Source organism: Centrocercus urophasianus, unplaced genomic scaffold (assembly GCF_019232065.1).
Source record: "Centrocercus urophasianus isolate 14NV4802_14NV808 unplaced genomic scaffold, USGS_Curo_1.0 seq_10, whole genome shotgun sequence".
In the NCBI taxonomy this organism is placed as follows: domain Eukaryota; kingdom Metazoa; phylum Chordata; class Aves; order Galliformes; family Phasianidae; genus Centrocercus; species Centrocercus urophasianus.
In genome coordinates this window covers 94,696,784-94,718,285 of record NW_024884142.1, presented here as the reverse complement: position 1 = coordinate 94,718,285, position 21,502 = coordinate 94,696,784, and the positions used below count along the sequence as shown (strand labels likewise).

The 21,502-nt window shown below is 38.9% G+C and overlaps 1 protein-coding gene across 3 annotated transcripts in view; it reads left to right on the top strand.

The window, feature by feature from the left end:
• The window catches only part of FBXO11 (F-box protein 11), a 64,378-nt gene that overhangs the window by 18,087 nt on the left and 24,789 nt on the right, over nt 1-21,502 (top strand). The window contains exons 1-6 of one of the 3 annotated variants that reach the window (XM_042830419.1): nt 11,960-11,967; nt 14,182-14,309; nt 14,416-14,497; nt 18,892-19,036; nt 20,363-20,492; nt 21,417-21,500. In XM_042830419.1, coding sequence (XP_042686353.1) covers nt 14,202-14,309; nt 14,416-14,497; nt 18,892-19,036; nt 20,363-20,492; nt 21,417-21,500 — 549 coding nt within the window. In that variant the 5' untranslated portion in view covers nt 11,960-11,967; nt 14,182-14,201. Of the gene's footprint in view, nt 1-11,959; nt 11,968-14,181; nt 14,310-14,415; nt 14,498-18,891; nt 19,037-20,362; nt 20,493-21,416; nt 21,501-21,502 lie in introns of those variants that run through there. The other 2 variants (XM_042830412.1, XM_042830404.1) reach the window with 2 other exon arrangements.

The following is a 21,502-nucleotide window of genomic DNA, read 5'->3' as shown; positions in this document are numbered from 1 at the left end:
ATACTATTCTAGATGGTGTGTAATTAACAGTTGATGAGTTTTGTGAGCCTCCTGTACTAAGGTTGAATTCTGCAGGACTCTCAGAATTATGGATGGCTTGGGTCAGAAGGGACCTTAATTATCGTCTAGTTATGGAAGTCTGTCTAAAATATACAGTCAATTTGTAGATGCTTTGTAGAGGTTTTCTTTTTGAAAGAGTTGGACACTCTAGCAAGGCTTTGTTTGAGGCAACTGTCAGTGAAAATCTCTTTGTCTATAGAAGTGATGGTTAACGTAGGATTGGAGCTGAATTGTTGGCATTGACCAGTGTTCTCTGAAGCACTGCAGTTCTCCAAGATCAAAACGCAGGAAAAGTTGAAAGGACAAGGGCAAGATGAAGTAGGCCCCGGCACTCCTCTGCATTTAAGATTAGCATCTATGTAAGAAATGCATCCCTGTTTATTGACAGAGATCTCAAACTTCCATCAATGAAAGATGGAACCTCCTGCGGGTCCTTTCAGAGCCTGAGTAGCTTTGGGGTTTTTTTGTTTGTTGGTTTTTCCTGGAAATGTTTCTGAAAGTGTCTTTTTCCAGAAATGTTCCTCTACACTTTTAAGGAGCACCTCAGGTATCTCTTGGAGGAAATACGTCTCTACAGCCATTTGTTTCATTTACTCGTTCACTTCTGCTTGTGACTGCACACTTCCAGCCACAATAATGTTTTTCCAGAATGTTCCTGTAGGTACTTGAGTGCATCAGTCTGCTGCTGGTGTCGATTGTGCTGATAGACTGGAAGTGAGGATTCATTCTATCGTAGCTCTGGCTCTGGCCTGTTTCCTATCCTTTGCCAGTAGCAAAGATCCACACAGCACTGGCAAGAAATAATTCACCGACTGTCAGGTGTTACACATCAAAGATTGAATCCTCTTTGAGTGATCATCAAATCAGGCTGCTTAGTTTTAATCATCGTTTGACAGATGCACGGTAATTTTTATGCTCCTTTCTTGTTAGTTTACATCAGTGGTGGGCTATGCTCTGACATGTAGCAGGTGAAGGGAGGGGAAAATGCTGTCAGATAGCTACTGTACAGTGATGAGGTTCTTCAAGATGTAATCCATATTTCAAAGTAGCCTTCTATTCTTGCTGTCCAGAAACTTCACCTTTTGCAGGTTTTGAATAATGCCTGCTTGTCCAGCCCTTGAGAGCACAGAGAAACCATGGGATGTGTGTGCTCTTGACAAACTTAACTGCTATCCATATACCTTTTGTGGGGGGTTGTAAGTTTCTGAAACACACATATTGCTTGTGTGACATCAAGATGCTTTCGTTATCTTGCAGAGGAATAGTGGCTGTTCTGTTAAAATTTCAATTATGGATTAATGACCACAATTGTTTCTGCATAGTTTGCAAGTCCAGTAAAGAAAAATGAGTTACTTGTAGTTAATGAAATGAAGGACTTCTGGTGCTGAATTGCTCTCCTAAGCTTTGGCAGAGAGTAAATTAATTCAGATCTAATGTTGGAAGCTGGTGTCCAGTAGATTCTTCTTTCTTGTCACCAGCAGTTTTCAGCAGTATTTAAATTCAAAGGCATTCAAATAAAACACCTATTCTACTCCCATTGTATAGCAGTGATGTTAGAAGGAAGCAGCAGTTAAAAGAATGTAAGTTGCAGTGTCTTTTAAAACCTTCTTGGCAGACATCTGGGAAACATTAATCATTCATATGCTCGTGAATCAAGTAAAGCATCTTGAGATGGCAGTTCTGAATTGGCTCTGTCAGTTTCAGGCAAGTCATTGAGAACAGGGTTTTTAACCAATGTGGCCATCCTTCCAGATTGCTTATGGCCATCTCTTTTCTCTGTTAGCAAGCCAGCAGGGAAAAAGAGAAATGAACATTGTTCATGTAATTGCAAAACTGCACGGTCAGCATGCCGGTATGTGCTTGTGTGGAGGGGGTGGAAGGCTCAATTAATTAGTGTGCTTATCTTCTGCTGTTCCAGTTGTGCTTGTGAACCTGTCTACAAAGCTCATCAGGGTAAGCTTGGGTTTCCCTCCCTGCTATGTCTGTAGTGACTAACATGGCTGTCTCTCTAGGTGTTCTTACAAATGAGTAACAGTGGAACAGTTGAGTAGTTTGCAGGTGTGTCAGGTTGGTAAGTAAGGAACGAGTGAGACTGTGACAGGATCACTCAATGAACGAAGCTGAAACTAGGGTGATGATTACCAAGACTGACAGAAAATAGGGCAAAGAAAATAAATTTAATTCACTGGTGTTATATAACCATCTTAGTGCAGCCTGTAGTTTCATTAGTTTGAGAACATACCTTGTAAGGGAGAGCTATTGCATGTGGTTTCACTTTTAGCAAATTGACTGTAATTTAGAACAGAGGTGTAGGAGATTGAATATATTATTATGCTGTTTTTCTAGCTGGTATGGATCTTAGTTGTGGGGTTTTTTCAGTGTGTTCCAGCATACTTGAATTTACAGTTGTGAAGGTCATGACTGCCAGCCAGCAGTGTGCCCTTGTGGCCAGGAAAGCTGACAGTATCCTTGGGTGCATCTTTTTTGCCAGCAGGGTGAGGGAGGTGATCATCCTTCTCTGCTGTGCTCTGGTTGAAGCCACATCTGGAATACTGTGTCCAGTTCTAGGCTCCCCTTTTGAAGAAAGGAAGGGAACTTCTGGAGAGAGTCCAGTAGAGGGACATGAAGATGACTGGGAGCCCAGAGCATCTCCTGTAGGAGAGTGGTTGCCTGACTGTTCAGCGCATGAAAGTCAAGCGATGATTTAATTGTCCTGTGATGGTGACCTCTCTCTTCACTAACTACATGGCCATGCTCCTAACAAGCTGTCAGAGAGAGCTGTGTGATTATTGAGACAACAGTTTTCTTGTTAGGTACTTTGATTTGGTCATTCATGTCAGGATGCTGGGATAACTCTGAGTGGCAAGAGTAGCTTTGGCTGGGTTCTTACAGATTTGCAGAGAGGAGAAGGGAATACAGAGGTGTTGAAGTTTGCTTCAGATTCTCAGGATGGTTTAGATTGGAAGGGGCCTCTGCAGACCATGTGCTCTGGCCCATGGACTAGCAGGGCCATCCAGAGCAGGGTGCCCAGACCCATGTCCTGGTGGCTGTTGAAGACCATCAAGGAGGAGACTGCGCAGCCTATCTGGGAAAGCTGTGCCAGTGCTGTCACCCACACAGTAAAGAAGCATCTCATTATGTTCAGATGAAATTCTGTTCATTTATTTGTTTGTAAAATCCTTCCAGTGCCTTCATGCTTTCTCCCCTTACTTTTGGACGTAAGATAAGGTTTTTATTTTTGATTTTTCAGATAATTATCTATTTTGAAGGACAAACCATTCAAATATTACCTGTAAGGTTCTGTCACACAAAACTTACCAGAAGGCTTTTTAGCCATTCACCTGTTTTGCAGCGTGGTGTTCCTTTCTAATTTAATACTCTTTATTCCTGCAGCCTTTTAAGGGTATAGTTGGATGACCTAAAAACAACAGTAAATTAAGAGTGGCAGCCCTCCTCTACTGAGGTATTGCGACTGACCAAACCAGTTAGTTGATGCACCAGGCAAAATTATTTTGGTGAAGTGTGAAGTAGATCAGTGAGCTTGGAACTGCTCCTAGGCCGTATACATGACTTTTTCTATGATGTATTTTTGTATATATAATCAGAATTGTTTGGAGAAGAATTCTCAGCAGCTGTGCACATGCGAAGAGCAGCGTTTCCAGGCTGCATGTATTTGTTCAGCACTTACTGTTTCTGAAAAAGTAAAACAGAGAGGATCAAGCGGCACAGGCTTGTGGAACGCTTGGAAATATGGGAGAGAGCAGGAAAAGGGGAGTCAGTACTTGTAGGACGGAGCAGTCCCAGTGAGGCAGCTGCCATGGGGACTCATGATATCTTTTAATATTATCATTAATTTTCCAGATAAACTGTTCCGTCTCAAAAGCATTCAGAAAATGCACATACAGTCAGACAAAGGGTTTAATGATTCACTTTTTCCTGCATGTGTTTAGTCCATTAAATTGCCAGAGTATCTTGTCCTCTAATTACCATGCTTTGTGTATGTGCCAGAGAGAAAATACGCAATGCAGATCGATAGTGATGGTACTATCCAGACATGAAAGGAGATGTTGTGTATTGAGGTGCACAGTTTTGTCAATAAAATGTGTTGTAAAATGGGTGAACTCCCAGAACTGCGCAAGTTAAGCAGAATGGAAAGCTGGGTGCATAAGAATGAGCAGCTGTTTAACAAGAAGCAAAGTTCAGGATTCTGCTGTGGTTATACACAGGGACTGGGTGGAAAAGGCAGCAGAGGAAAGAAAACCAACATGGTGAAAACTTCCAGCAGTTACTTCTGGATGTCTTACACAGTGTGGAAAGATTGGTAGTTGTGTTCTGCTGTTATGCTTGCTGTCAGGTAACCAAGCTTATGACTTCATCATCTCTCTTAATGCTGTTAAGAGTAAATTTGAAGTACAGATTACAAACACCTCTCATCTTCAAATAAAAAAATCTGCAGTTGAAGCTGTTGGCAATTATTACTTTCTTCATCAGATCATGTTTCTGTATTGCTTACTAAAAGAGAGCTTTGGCCACATTGAGACCACGGGAAAAACAGTTTCTCCAAGATATTGTCAGTAGTGATACATAGTTCATCTAAATACAGGGCATCACCTGCAAAGCTCTAAACTTGAGAGAATTCATTGTGAACACATCTCAATTTGAAAACTTAATTGAAGCCGCCTCTTCACTTTTACTTCACATTTTATTTTTAAATAAATCAGTAATTAGCTGCCAAAAAACGCCACAATAGATGTTAAATGCACTTTGGCTTTTACCTCTTGCACCTCTTCCACGCACGTATGCACATAAAGTAGCAGTTATGGCTGCTGGTGTTTTAGTTTTTGCTGGTTTTGTCTCTGAAATGTTGTGAATACTTTGTAGTTATAGCTACTTCAGTAGCTGCTGTAGTGACTGTAGGGTTGAGGTGCTCGGGGATCCTTGTCCCACAGAGCAAGGAAGAGGAAATCCTCTCTGTACTGCAGCTTCCTTGAGCATCAAATACATAACTTTGTTTCTAGCTTTCCTGACACTTGTTTTATAACACGTGCTGGGGATGGAAGGCAGACCATAATGCTCATCTAATTTGTATTTGCATAATGCACTGGTGTTTTAAAACCAAATAGAGGACCTTTTTAGTCTTATCTCCTGGAGTAGAAGGCTTGAATACAGCTGGTGGTTCTATACAATTTGCTTTCTTGAGAACTGTTGGCCATTCTTCCTGCCGTACTTGTTATTGATGGTAGTTTTTCATTTTTACTGTCACTAACAAAATCAGAAGTGTCCAACTACAGTGGTATTTTATAATTTGGTGTTAACTTTCATAACCCATCCTAAGAACATAACATGCTAACAAATAAGTAATGACAAACAAGGAATTTTCTTTCCAAGCCCTGATGTTGCTTAGTTTTGCTGTAGTTCCCCATGTTGTTTTTACGCAGTCATTTCCCTGCAGCTAAACAGAGCCATGCTTTGCTGCTCTTGTCAGGCACTTTGGAGTTTGTAATTCAAGTAATAGAATGCTAGGAAAGGCATTTTGAAAAGTTTTGAGTAAATAGTGATCAGATTCGTCTGACTCAGAGCAAGTCTTCAAAAAAATGCAGGATCGTTCCAAACTATGTTAAATGCAACATGCTTTTGATAGAGCCAAGGCTAAATGAGGCTTGCTTTGTTTTTGTTATTGTTGCTGTCTTAATCATCATCAAATGGCCTTTTTTAAAGTCAGATTACAAGTAAATACCCCTGCAGTAGAGATTCTGTTCCTTTTGCTCAAAGCAAAACACCAAAACACCAGTACTTTATGGGGATTCTTGCTTCGATTTCCTCCCACTACCTACCTGTCTTCTTCTCCTCCTTGTTCTGTAGTGTTTTTAGGTTTTCAGCACACTGTTTCTTGTCAGGCTGTTCAAATGCCGGTAGTTTGTAATTCTCCATTTCCACCATGACATTCAAAATAGCATGAACGTTGATGGTGGTACTTGGGCTGTGGATAAGGGAGAAGGAAGCAGTGCATGTGTTTAATATCACCGTAATGGTGAGTTAGGAGAAACAGCCAGGAGAGATAGCAGAACATGTACTCGAACTTTTGCAGTTCACAGTTAATTTTTTTTAGTGACGTGCTGTTGGATATCCAAAACCATGGGTATTACTCTCTCAAAGTGTCCTTTTTTCCCTCCCTGCTATGTCAAGGTTACCGGGTCTGAGTCCATGTGGAGGCCCTTTGCTTCCTCCTGGACCAACGGTTTTAGGTAAATGGCAACTGCAGCCAAATACAACTTGGAAACTTCTTGTGGTGGGCGGTATGTGATTGTACCAGTAGGGATTGAAAGAAAAAAAAAAAGGTTTTGTAGCCTTCAGAAACAAAACAATCCAGCAGACTACATGAAAATGTTATCTGGGATCTATAAAAACCCATTAATCAAAATGTGCTGTTTTCGTGGTGGTCCTGTTTTCCTACAGTAACATTAAATTATACATAGTGCTTATGTTGGTGGCTAATTTTGCTTTTTCTTCCTTTACTGTAACATAATTGTAAGGCACAGACAGAAAGGAATGACAGCTCAAACCAGTAAGCTTTAAACACTAGTGGGCTGTTTTTTCTTCCTTCTTAGAGAGGTAAACACATTGCTGGCTGTGCCCATCTCACCTCCAGCACACAGGAAGAGCTGTCTGGTCTTTCATCTCACTTGCCTTTTAACTTTGTTGTCACGGTCATGTACATTCTGGGCCAATCACTTCCCAATTTAAATATTCTTCTTTCTAGTCTTAAATGGATGAGATTGACCTGTAGAGATTCTTAAACAGAGCCCAAACTTGCATTGTTGCTGGCCATTCTCTATTCTGTTTAATGTTTTAACTATGAAGAGACATATTGATGCTCAAAAGAAATCTCTTGTGGAAGGAGACCTTCTCAGTCACTCTTGGCTGCTGGTCTGCAAAGTCTGAGGGTAGTTAGATACCTAGCCCTAGGGAAATTTCTGCAGCAAGCTTCTCCAGATATGTGTAGAATTTCTATAATAATTATTAATGAGTCCCAGAACACTCCTTGATTTGCATGTAATCTGTTGTCTTAACTCCACCTATTAGTCTAACAAATTCTGAAATATTTCAGCTTACGTCTTGATTTAATTTTCCTATTTCTTGGCTTGTTTGCTGCTGCAAGACAGATTGATGACTGCCCTTAGTTGTCATGGTAGGCATCTCAGAAACTTTTATTTTACAGAATCTTAAGAAATTGCTAGTTCAGTATATCACTGCTCCTTGACATAACTGGGTTCCATCTGAGCCAATGTATTGATAGATGTCAGTCAGTTCTGATAGAGTCCCAGCAGGGCAGATGGTTCTGCATGGCAAGCATTTCTCAATCTGCTGCTGGGGGTAGCAGCAGGGGATTTTGCCACCACCCCTCCCAGCATTACAGCAGTGCTGTGCAGACGTGGTTCGTGGCAAAGAGATCTGTGGGAGGCTTTCATTTCCTGAAAGTTGGGTGAAATGATTGTGCCCTGAGATTATGCTCTATGGGAGTTATGCTTGAATAGTTGCAATAGTGATGGTCATAATGAGATTCCTAGCGATGTGGATTGTTTTATTACACATAAACTTTCCTGTCATTTCAAGGGGAGACTGATTTCTTTAGCTTCCTGTGCACTGCAAGAGAATCTCTGCAAATGGATCGGTTAGAGGCTCTAGAGAGCTTGAGATTGCAGATGTAGATAACCTCAAGTAAAATCTCTGCACTCTCACTGAATTGCTCACTCCTGTACTGTGTTTTCCCCCACTTTTTTTGTTTTTAAGATATCAGAAACAGACACACAAAACCCACCTGACATACGTTCTTTAGCATTGCTAAGGAGAGTTATTTGTAAACTCCTAATGCATTCTTTGTAGTTTATGGTTATCATTAATATCCAGATTTTGTGTAATTAAAGAATGTGACCTTTCTGCTTAATAGATCAGCTACGTTATGCTTATTGGGAATAATATATTGTCTCATATGCCTCCTGTTTGTTTTAGATCTCCTGGTTGGGATGCCTTTTCCTCAGAACGTAGGAATTTTCTTGGGAGGAAGATGAGGAGGAAAGGTTTTGTTTTGCTCGTGTTTAGGTGCATTGAAATACAGCCAGAAGCTAAAATATGGTGGTTGATCAGAACAGTTGCTGTGGTCAGCTGTAATGCAGAATAAAACACACGAACTTCTTTCAGTGTGTTTTTGGGATGCCTTTATTCTTGTCACTGGCTGTGCTGTTTTTAATGAGTTGAAAGTTGCTGTGTTTAAGCTGAAGAGGAGGATGACCTTCTCGACTGGTAGAAATGTAATGAGGATGGGCTTCTAAGTACCTTTCTTATGTAGTGCTTAAACACTGCATTCTTGCACCCTTAAAATCTACTTGGTCAGCTTTTTCCCGGTACCATCAAGGAACCGTGCAGCAAGGCCACAGCCTTGAAAGTATTGCTTTGTTAACGAGGAATGCATCCAAAAAAGGATCCTTGTCTCTTCTCAAAGAAAGCTTAGAGCAGGAGTCAAGCTGCCTATGAAGCAGGAAAGGAACTCCTTAATAAAATAATTGTAAAGCAGCCACCTGGAGTTCTGTTTATTACTTTGATGTAATGCTGTTATCAGCTGGGGAAACGTACAGAGGAAAAACATTATCTTACTCTGGTCTGTTGGTACTATTGTTTGAAACCTGCCAGGGCTGATTATTAGAGCTGCTAGTTCTAGGAAAGCTTTCCTCCCTTTTCTAAAATGAGTTATCCAACAAGCAGTTCAAGTATGCAGGCACCTGTGCAGTTATTCTGTGTGTCTAATAAAAATACACATGATAATGTATTTGTTTTTCACTTTTCTTTAATTGGGTGCTAGTATAATGGCGAGAGTGGCAGGACGTTTTCTGGAAAGAAACCAGAGTTTCGAATCAGATCCTTGTTAACACTTTCTGCTCCTGCCTTCTGAAAAGAAAATATTCATCGTAGTATTGAGTGGGTTTTTAAATTAGTGTCCACACATGGCTTTGTGGTAGATGGTTTTAGACTATGAATTCCCTTGTGGACAAGGCTGGGATGTGAATAGCTGCTCATGACTGTCCATAAGTTTTAAAGAAGTACAGCTGGGGACAAGCTTTGGGCTTGCAGCCAGTTTCTTTCCCTGTTGTCAACTTTTACTTTGCCTGCTTAGTGCCAGTTCTAAGAACTTAACTTTTTGCCTTGTGTATATAAGCTGTATTTTAATGTTCAGCATTTTGATAGTGCTAACTTGACCTCACAAACCTTTGTCAGAATGCTTTCCTTTTCATCTGATTTGGGTGACCTACATAAGGATTGATGTAATGAGCTTCACTATGAGCTGAGTTGGAGAAAAGATTGGATTCTTAGATAAGTTAATTTTCATTGCATCCGAAGAACAGAAGAAATATTCTGAGTCTTAAGTACTCTGTATAGTTATCATCCTCTTCCTTGCGGTTAAAAAAAGTAAATAAAAATAGATGTCTTGTAGAGCGCAAGCTTTTGAGCAAATAAAAATAGAGTTGAGCATCAATCCGATCTATTCTTACACTTTTTAGGTCATCATGTTATCTTACACTGCATGACCTAATTCCAAAGAGTAATAAGCTGTCTCATTTGATTATTGATGTTTAAAACCTTAAAATGTAAATTCCAAAAATAATTTTTTTGCTTTATGCGAGTACCGAGAATTTCAGTTCTCATACAGAAATAATTATCTTCATATACAACAAATTCCACATGTGAACACACTAAGACTTGTTTATCAAATAGACTGTTACAATAAGCTTTGGGTAGTGTTAGAGAAGAAGATATCTTTGGTTTATTATCAGCTTAGAAATTGTATGAATGCTTGAAGTATCCTAGCAGTCAGTAATGGTTGTTTTGTCTAGCTGTGGCTTTCCAGAAGGCAGAATCACTTTATTCTGTATGTTCAGTCTGATCTTTCTATAGTCCTTCTGAAAGCATGCAGTCTTTGACTTAGGTTTGTTACCATCACAGACTGGTGCCTGCAACTCAGAATGGAGATATCTGAATCTTTTTCTTGCTTCCAGTTCCAAACAGCCTTGTCTCCTGTCAGAGATTAAGGTCCTTGTTCACCTGTGCCATCAGAACCTTAGAAAAATGCCACCTCTGTAGTTTTATCTGTGTGAGTAAAGTTGCTTTGAATACTGCTTGGAAAGTACTGCAGGATTTGGATAATGATAATTAAAACACACCACCGTGTTTATCATAGTCTTTGTTTTAGGGCTACTGGTAGCTGTAAACTCATTTACTTCTTAGTTCAACATTTTCTTTTACCATTAAACATAAAATGAAGGGGGGAGAACGCATACATCTTCTAGAGCTTGACCACGGAAGACCATAAAATGCTCTTGCCATTATGATGTTAGGTCTTGCTTCAATGAATTACTTCTTGCAGTTGGACTCGATGACCCCTGTAGGTTCTTTCTAAATGAATGATTCTGTTCTGTCTTTGCACTTTGTTTTCCTCAGTTGTTGAGATTTTTTTATTGTGGTATTCCCAGCTAGTGGCTTTCTCTTTGAAGATGAGTTAAATATTCAGACATCTCCTGAATGAACATGGTCTCCTCTGCAGTCTCCACTCCAAACTGCAGACTACATGGATCTGCAATGCATAACATAAACTAAGCCTTAAATGCTGCCCTGAACTGGTGGGAAAGGTTCCATGGATGTTTTTGCTTTGTTTTGTTTTTCTCTCAGGTAAGGAGTAGAATGTACCTTACACATATGCAGTCATTTCTTACTTGCTACTGTATCTGCTCATAAAAGAATGTGACATTTCTTTGGGAGGGTTTGCAAGGACATGGGATGAGTTCCTGTTGTGCTGCTGAAACATACAGCCATTTAACAGCTCGCTCCCAGACTGTTTTTATTGAAAGAAAAATGGTGGTGGTTTCTCATTTTTTTTTTGTAGTGCTGACAATTTGTTACTGTTTTTGTAACTGTTGTAAGTGCAAATACAGAACTACAGCCATGTAGTTCTGTTCTCTAGATAGTTTATCTTTATTTCTGTCCTTTTTTGCATTTTTTTCTTCCTTTTCTATTCCCTTAAGCTTTACTTTTCCTTTCTTAGGCATTGCGGTTCTAGGCAGTGAAAAGTAGTGAGGGCTATCATCTCAACGGGTTGGCAGCATATCTTCCTATGTGTTTTATGGGCACAGGTTTTGACCCTTTAATTTGAAAAGCAATAATTTCAAATAAAATATTTCTATCTTCTTACATAATACAACTCATATAAAGCATTGCAAGTAAATGTTTGAGAACAGACTCAGCTTTTTTAATCTCTTATGCCACAAATGTATTGACTTAAAATTTTGACAGCATCTGGGAATCATTTCAGCAGGTGTTGTATGAGAGCATTAATATTACACACATGCTCCCCTGAATTTGTTTAATGGCTTTTATCAGGCAAACGCTTCTACCATCAGCAGATATTGATAATGCCTTTTATTTTTGTTAGTAGATGCAGTAGCCAGCCCAGGACTGTTGCACTTCAGTTGGTTTTCTCAAAATGTTTTGGAGGCATTGAAACTGTCATTTTTTCTTTCCTTTAAACAAGGCTACGTTTATGTGAGTGTTTCTAGGGGAGAATTTTCAGAATGCTTGCTTAGCACAGAAGGTTTCCAGGCAAAATTATGAGTGTTGTCATGTTACTCCTTTAGGGAGAGGTAACATCAGTGCTCCTGCCCTGCTCCTGGGCCTTGCTGCTCACATCCATGCTTCCCTCAGGTGCCCTCCTTGCTAGCCAGATAGAAGAAGGAGATTTTAATTCTTCCAGTGCCTGCTGTGAAGTGTGAGTGAATGAGTGCATCTCTTAATGTCATCTGTGCTAGGAAGGTGATCTTGGAGCAGGACTCTTGCCATCCTTCTAAATCTGCTGTGAAAAAAGTGAGTACGATTCCTTTCTGCTTAGCCAGTCTCTCCGTGTTTCAGCCAAACTGACCTTTACTTCCACGCTACCCCCACAGACTTCTGTCTTCTTTGCAGTGGTAATATGTTATATGTTCAGCAGCTTCTGCTGGTTTTCTTTTAAGAACCCAATTGGGGTTTTCCCATTGCCCTTTTCATCGCCTACGGAGAGATCAAACCTCTGCGCTTTGATCTTTTTTTTTTCTTTTGCTTATTATATTTTTCCTGTGTTCTATGGGGCAGTTTTGAGCTATTGTATTTACTACGAAGAACAAGAAAAAAAAATTGCTGTTCTGACATGCCCACGTTCACTGTGAAATGAGAAGAGGCTTAAGATGCTCGAAATCCCTAAGTACCAGGGATCAGCAACAGAATTAATAATTACTCTGTTCGACTGTAGACAAGGAAATATGGGTGTGAATATAGAGGCATGCAGTGTTTGAGCAAACTCCGGTGCCAGAGTTTGGTTGTGAGGGAGCCTTGCTCTGGGCTGCTGCAAGGCCCGCTTCAGAGCCACAGCTCCCTGCCATGGCTGTGTGAGAGGGAAACTGGGAGCTCTTCTCTCGTAGGCTTTCTCTTCCCGCTTCTGATGCCTTGTGGTTTGCTTGACGACAATATTTTCTGTCAGAGGTGTCACAAACACGTAAAATTCCATGGCTGAATCATGGGGGTGCGGTCAGTCACCTAGTAAGGCATCAACAGCCTCCAGTGGGAGCACGATGCCAGAGCTGTGCTGGCCGTGCCGTGGGGACATACGCTGCAGGTCATGCATTGGTATTTCTCTGTGTAATGGATAAGCATCCTTCAGAGACAGAGAAGTCCTCCGGTGCTAGTGGGTCCATCAAGTAAGTAACAGGGGGGGCAGAGGGTGAGTAAGCTGGTCTGGCTCAACTTAGGAGTTTTGTTATTTAAAAAAATGTTGAAGGTTTCACTCACTGCGCTCAATCTCTTGTTGCTGCAAGCAAAAAGGCGGAGTTGGAAAAGAGCAAGAAAGCACTGAGAGAACTTCTTCAGACTGTTGTTGGTTAGGCGTCACTAGCATAGCAGCTTGGGCTATGACAGGGTGCATAAACCTACATAAATGCAATTCTCTTATAATTTATGTTTGGGGAAAAAAGCTCGTGAGATTATTATCTGGAAATGTAAAGAAAGAATAGTTTTAGAACTTTTTGTGTTATGAGCATGGACTGTCTTAATACTTGAAGGATGCAGACTATGTGTTTTTGCTATGGTGGTTTAGTTTAGTTTTGTCTTTTCATGCTAATACATTCGAGAAAACTGCTTATTCTACAGTATTGTTTTTCTGGCCATCACTTGTACATCATGTTTTATCCAGTTCAAAAGTGAAAAAGCATTAAAACAAAAAATAAGTCTGATTTTTTTCCCCTACAGTTATGTGTCTGCAGAAAGTACAGCTTTTACTTTAGCAGAAAACAAGGCTTTGATTTATTTATTTTCTTGAAGACTTTTGTGTTGGTCTTTGTTAAATTACTGTAATTGCATTATGAAATCCTAGTTGTAGGATGTCTAACAATAAACAGTTCCTTGCTTTGCTGGATATGTTGCATAATTAAAAATACATATAATTTTACATATAGGAATCAAATGTAGTAAATGAATATCTTAAAATGGTATCACACTTTCTGCGTTTCCTCCCCTCTTTAAAGCTACTACATGTTCTGTCTTCTTATTCCATTGTACCAAAGGATTTATATACTGAAGTATTCCTGAAATATTTTGGAAAAATCTGCCATGAGTTTTGAAGTAAATGCCATATTTTCTAAGGGTTTTCTTAATAACCTCTGTTTAATAGCGAAGCTCCAGTGGTCCTTGTTACAACAGTTTTACAGAGGTAAAAAGCTTGAGCTAATAGGGTAATAAAATTAATATAGTGAATAACATCTGCAAATAAAGTGAAACCCTTTTTTAATCACTTTTCTTAAAAAAAAAAAAAAACTTGTGGTGTAGCTACTATGTATGTGTGTTGAACAGAGGTTAATTCATTTCTGCTTTTAATGTGCTTCTTAATGTGGACGCAGCATTCATAAAACTACATTTCATCAAATATTCCCTGTGCTTTAGCACTTTCCCCACCCTTGCCTGACTGGGTGCATTTATCTGAGAATCTGTGGTTTTTATGGCATAAAAAACACCCTACAATTCTAACTTAGAAACTTTTGTTGTTATTGACAGATGATGATGTACCTGCAGATATGGTTGCAGAAGAATCAGGTCCTGGTGCACAAAATAGTCCATACCAACTTCGCAGAAAAACTCTTCTACCTAAAAGAACAGCTTGCCCTACAAAGAACAGTATGGAGGTAACTTGGTTTGGTTTCAACTGTGAAGTAGTAATTGTCTCAGAATAGACAGCGTTTTCTGTAACTTACCTAGTGACCAAATTAATTCTGATTTATTTTGTTAAAGGGTGCCTCCACTTCAGCTACTGAAAACTTTGGTCACCGAGCTAAACGTGCCAGAGTATCTGGAAAATCCCAGGATTTATCAGGTAATAACTGTGCAAAGATTAAGGGGCAGAATACATCTTTGATACCCGCCCCCCTCCCCAACTTCTTTGCTCTTTTCTCCAACTGAGAAACTTCAGTAAAAAGACAACTAGAAGCTTGTTCTGACCTTGAGATTTGGAACCTTGGTTTTAGTCTGACTTTAGAATCTGGTCCCTAGTACAGATTTTTATTTCAAACCTTCCATTTTACATCCCCTCCTACATGCTGTCGTTCCCTCTTTGAATTTCTGTAACTATTTAAGAATCATTTAACCATAGGTTTGTGTACTTGAAATGACCAAAACCAAACATCAGCTTGTAATTTTAATTCCAGTTTCATTTCCCAATCTGATACTGAGAGCATGGTGCAAAGACTTACTATCATAAGCTCAATTTCTCTCAACAGTTTGTGATTTTCCTTCAAGGTTGTTCTCTTCTGATACATTTTTCATTATGCTCTTACTGACCTCCTTACTTTATTGACGTGGGTAATTTTGTATAAAATCCTCGCACCACACATGACACTTAAAAGGGAATTTTCCACGTTTGCTGCATGTTGCTTTTGTTGCATTACTGAGCTCATTTGGGCAAGGTACTGGAATTTTGGAGGCTTCTCCAGCATGGAATTGTAAACTGTTTTTTGTAATTGTACTCTTGAGATTGTATTGAAACCAGTCACAGCTGGACAAGGGAGTGTTCTTATCAAACTGTTTGCTGTTAATATCTCTCACAATATGGATGGTGGTTATTCTTTTTTCCCTTTGAGTTTTCTGAGATGGGACTCTTAAATTTGTGACAGTGCTAATTGCTACAGTATTTTCTTCTTGCCTTTTTGTTGTTGTTAGCATAGATAATGGTAGCTATTGTGACTGAGTAAGCATGGGATTTTCTGGAATATCATGGGTGGAAATGGTATGTTATCATTTATGAACATATATCTATTTACTTAAGAACTGTAGATGAAATGAAGGTGTGGGTCTAGTAATGCAGGGTTATGTCTGGGCAGAGAACCATTCTTCCTTGTATGGACTCTAAGAAGTGCTTTCAAGTGTGTCCGTCTGGATGAGAATCAGAAGCTGAAGAAGACCATTGCTAGTTTTCATCCTTATTTCAGAACAGCTGCTGCTCTGAAATAGTTGCTATTTCGAAATTTTAATGTGATCTTCCTGACAGTATTCCAAAGTTTTTTTTGATTATTTCAAGTTCTGACATATTTTTTTTCTTTTCTCTGCAACTCTGTGCCCAAATAGTCCTGTTGCTAAAGGACAGTGGCTTCCAATCCTGAGACAGGAAGATTAAGGAATATAGTCATCTTGATGAGAAAGTCACATGTTATAGAAAACGTGCAAAGCACTTCACTTAAGCCCTTTTCAGTAGAATAATCAAAAAAGAAGAAAATAGAAGTTTAGATAAGAAAAAAGTATTATTGAGCTGTGTTTGTTACATCAGACGCATAAGCAAATTTTAAATTCAGTTCTGACTGTCTCCTTGTATCAACTGAGCTGTAAATGTCTGCTTCCGCTGTGGTCTTTCAACCTTCAGTACCACTTGTCTTCTGTTCTCTTGCTTTTTGTTTATTATTGCACAGGGCTTTTGTTCCTCTCACGCCATAGTCCATGGCCCATGGCTCACAGAACTTACTGCCTTTTTGGATTTTTTTCCTTTTGCTAAAGATTGATATCCAAAATCACGTATGCCTTGTTTTCTGACATCTGTTTCTTAGCAAGAAAATATGTTTACTAACGGCCTGTGTTCAAAGCAAAAGCTGTTAGTCACTGTCCTCACTATTAAATGGACAAAAATTGGGATCCATACAATACATAATTTACAACTCAAGATTCACAGGATGGCAATCTTCACGTCTGTACAAAGGCTAATTCACTTTCAGGCAACTTTTCCTGCCCTCCACCTTGGTAATGCTGTAGTATCAACAGAAGTAAAAATAAAAATAGAAAAATAGAAAGAATTTGAATTCAAGCACATCCTGTGGAAAAAGAATGACGTAGTCAGCTATGTTTCTAATTTTTAACTTTTTACTGTATTAGCTCTTGATTAATAGTCATCAGTATTTGAATTGTCATGTTAGAGTAGTGGTCAAGGTTGGTAAGAGCCTCTTAAATTTTGTCTTTTTTAACATTTACTTTTATTCATATTGACAAAATGAAGGTTAAGTATGAAAGCTTTTCAAGCATATGAAATAATGTACTGCTATTCCTGGCAGCTGGAAAACTAACAATTCTGCTTTAGTCACCAGGTAGGGCAGTGTAGTTTTAAAGGTCTGTTTTTGTAAACTGCTGAAAAGAACATACCTGCACCTTGCCTCTGACTGAGCAGAAAGGCAGCTTGAGTGTCTTACTTCTGAAGGAAGTAAGGTGGAAGTAAGGTAAAGGTGGAAGAGGACAGCAAATGCTTGTAAAAAAAACCACTCCATTTTGTGAGTAGTGCCTAATTAAATGCCTTCCAGTTAAAATTACTAGGCAAATTGCAATATGTGATGTTGTTGGTTTTTCCTCAAGAAGAATTTTTTTTGTGCGCTGTCAGAGTTGGCTACTATTTCTTCCAGTTACAGAAACACATTTAGATATAGTTTTTTTAATCTTGTGTTGTGGCCTAGGAAGGAAACAGAAAGAAATTCTGAGCAATGGGAGACACTGTACAAGTGAACTTCCCCTTTCCATTCAAACTTAGTCAAGTCTTAACTTATATGTAAACATAAAGGAAGATGAAGTTCTGCAGGCTGTTTAATCAAGAAACCAATTGTCTAGGGAGGAAAATAATATTGCATGCCTCAAACATTAGTGTGTTAAAAGCAGAAGACAGGTCATGGGAGGTCTCTGGGAATATTTACTGTCCTGCGTTCACAACATTACGTTTTAGCTTTTAAGACTGTATCTCCACATCTAACTGGAATGCTACCAGAAAAAGATGAGTTCAGAAGCAATGCCCAGCAATCCTGTGATGCCTTTCAAGGGTAATTAGGACTGCACTGAAGAGTCGGTCCAGAAAAATGTTAATGTGGAGGGGGCAGGTAAGAATGAGGAAGAAGTTCTGGTGGTTCTTCCTTCTCTCCGTGATCAATACTAGCAATTTAAAAATTTATTTTGAGAGAGAATGGTGAGACTTCTTCCTTTTGTACAGCATTGATTTTTGTTTGACTGGAGTGGAGTGTATGTAGAGCTTCTGCCCCTCTCTTGTTACTATAAAGACCAGCAGGGGAAATTGGCTTTTGTGAATCACTTGTTGCACTGTTGTATGAATGTCACCCAAGGAACAGGTTTAGGGGAAGTCACTGCAGAGTCAACAGTGTTTCAGAGTTTCTGCCATCTTGTATATGTGAGAGGGACCTCATTTGAAAACTGTTTTTCCAAATCTAACTCCCTCAAATTTGGTAATCTTCTGTCTGAGGGTCACTTCAGCATTCTCTCTATAATAGGCAAAATCACAGTTGTATTGCTCCCTTGGTTTAGATGTTCTAGGAAAAAATTAATAATGCAAGGAGCATTACATGGATGTAATTGCATTATGAATATAGCAGAAGCTCTTAATGCCTTGCATACAAATCCACTAAAAGTTGGAAGCTGTTCTGTATGGTTCTGCCTGAGAAAAGATCTTAAAGGCAATAACCAAACAAATGACCTCTGAAAATAAAACGACCCTGTTGCAAGGATACCTGCCATGGAAGGTCCTCATGAGAATGCAGACTGCAGATGGCCTTTTTGCTATAAGCTGTTGTATGTGATGTGCACAAGGGCAGGGGTATCAAGTGCACTGATGTCTCTGCAAAGCAATGAGAAGAATGCCATATTCTCAAACCTTTCTCAAAAAATGCATCATCAGGCAACACTGGTGCTTCATTTGGCTTCATTTTTATTTTTCTTTTTAAATTTTATGAGAAAACACGTAACTAGGAGTAAGTAGAAGGATATATTGGATTTACTGCTTGATAGTTTCCTACATCCCAGGCATATTTCTTCATAATGTGTTTATTGTGTGGAAGTGGGGAAGTTTTATTTGTATCTTCTTCAGACTGACTGCTTTTGGGTAAATTCCTTTGTTTCATAACGTTTGAACTGCTGACTCTGGTACTGGATCTTTATTACATGGATAGTATGGGTTAGTTGAGCCACAGCAAAGCTAATAGTAAAGAGCCAACGTATCTGAAATACACTTAGTAGCTGTTTTTTGTCAATCTATAGCTTCTACCTGACACCAGGGTCAACCATTTACCTAGTTGTATCTTCAAATTCAGATGAAGGGCACTTAAAATTTGAGATTTTTGAACTTTAAGTTGGAATCTTGCAAATGGCAAGTTGGCGATGTATTTTGTTGTATCAGGTGTATCAGAATTTGGGCTGCTTACATATGTCAGTAACCTTACATAAATCATTGTTTAATAGCAGCACCTGCAGAACAGTATCTTCAGGAAAAGTTGCCAGATGAAGTGGTTCTAAAGATCTTCTCCTACCTGCTGGAGCAGGATCTCTGCAGAGCAGCTTGTGTGTGTAAACGCTTCAGTGAGCTGGCTAATGATCCAATTTTGTGGTAAGTGAATAGCTATTCCTCATTATCTTGAGAAATATAAGCTGTGCTGCATGAGATGCCAGGACAACGGAGAAAATGAACTATTGGTTAGGAGCTGCAATTAGTTGCGTTTAAACAAACTGTATTTCAATATCTCTGGTTTACACAAGCTTTATTTGGTTACTTAGGAATTTCTGATCAGGCGTGTTAAACAGTAACACTTCTGATTCTCTGGTTGTATAAATACTAGTTAAATAATGACTTCAAAATGCAGTGAGCTATTCCTTCAGCAGCCACTTCTTCTGTTCTTCCCCTCTTTAACCTTGTTCACATTTCCATGGGGTTTGTATTTGACTTGAGAAGAAATGCATATCTAGATGTCAAATGCACGTTGGTCTGGTGTTACGTATTTTGGGGTTTGGTTTGGCTTTCTTTTTCTTTTTTTGCTTGTTTTTGTTTTAACATTTGGATTCTCTGGTTGTTTTCTGACATATAAGTTCACTCATCCTGGGGTTATTGAGAACACTGATTAACGGGATCTAAATGAACATTATTTAATAAGGAATAGTAGTGTGTTTTATATGCTGGGATTTCTTTTGTTCTTTGTTTTGGGGTAGAGATTAATACTAATAACAGAGTTTGAGTATGGCATCACAGAAGTGCTGTTTTGTTTTGTCCAGGTGAATTTTGGTGACATTTTGTTAGCTGAGTTACATTTTCTAAGATTCAGTGGCATTCAGTAAGGCTAGACCTAATGTCATTCAGCTCAGGCACTGCAGCTATTTGTATTCTGACACTAAACAAAGCAATCCAGTTGTTTTTTAGCTGGAGCATTATTTTCTTTTAAGCTTGTGTAATCTGTCCGATGATGGACATTCTTGAGATATGGTAAATCATTTGTTCTCTTTGAATGCATTTTTTTCAGCCTTTTTTTTTTTTTTTTTTTTTTTTTTTTTGTAAGGTGAAGAAGAATTGTTGGCACACTTAGTAGGGTTTTGTTGTTTTTATGATAGCTTTCCTAAGTGCTAAAGCACTGCTGCAATTAATACACAATTAGACACTGATTTCACAAGCAGTGTAGCTTAAAAGAAATTCTCCCTACATTTCAATTACATGTTGAGAATGTGACCATTTGGATCCTGAAACAAACCTCAGAAGTCAGTCCAGTAGAGAAATTGCTTGGAAAGTGTTGAAGTGTTTGGTACTGATCTTTTTCAAATTTGTTGTCATGAACTATGTCAAATGCTGCTGGGGAAAGAAATATAAATGGTTGTAGTGTGGTGTATTAAAATGAAAGAGGAATGTGTAGTACATTAATTTTCTTCTGCGATTGACACTTCTACTCAGGAAAAGACTGTATATGGAAGTATTTGAGTACACACGTCCAATGATGCATCCTGAAGCTGGTAAATTTTACCAGATTAATCCAGAAGAATATGAACATCCGAATCCCTGGAAGGAAAGCTTTCAGCAACTGGTAACAGTAGTATTAATTTATATTTCAATTTAAAGGTGATTTATGAAAGAAAAAATCTCGACTTCTGGAACATAGCTGACAATACAGCAATGATTTGGGTTTTGGAATTGAAAGTAAGTGAGATAGAGAGACTAAGGAGCTGAGATTCCCGTGTTGTTATGCAGTAGGGGGATATCTGAAGTTATTTCTTGATTTCAGAGATGTTGTAATCAGGTATACTAAACGTGTGCATGCTGATTATGAGATTCATACACTTCTTCCTATAGCAAAAGAAAGATATCACTTGGGCTTAAATAGTGATTTACAGCTGACATGGTTGGAGCTAAGCAGATTACTTTAAAGGCATGTGATTGAACCTCTAATCCGAAGTATCAAAACACTGGAATGTCTGGGTGTGATATTTGAAAATTGTAGAAGAGGGAAATAAATAAAATATCAACATTGATCTGTTATACAATGTGATGTATATTTGTTTTTAAACTTCAGAAGTTCATTAAGTAGAACTTGGCATCTTGGTGCAGTACTAAATCAGATGTGAAGGTGTACAGGATTATTTTTTTTCACCGTATAAATACAGTTTGTTTTTTGGTAAGCAGCTACAATCAAAGCGTGGAAATAACGGCATTGTTTGTGGAGCACATAAGGTACACAGCGTTTATTGTCACATTTCAGTTCCTCCATAGGCCTCTGGCTGTCTAAGAGCTGGTCACTCTTAAGATTCAGACTCTGGTTTTGGTGCTGCCATTTACAATTGAGTGCCTGATGTAGGAAGTCAACTATGATACTTAGATCCTGAAACTAACTGAAAATAGCAAGTACCTTGTTAAGTGATAAACAGATCCCTTATCTGTGCATTCAGATGTCTGGCTGTGCATTCAGCTCCACCTGTCTGCAACTTACCGTAACCTATTTTCCCTATTTCAGTACAAAGGAGCACATGTAAAGCCAGGTTTTGCTGAACACTTCTACAGTAATCCTGCAAGATATAAAGGAAGAGAAAATATGTTGGT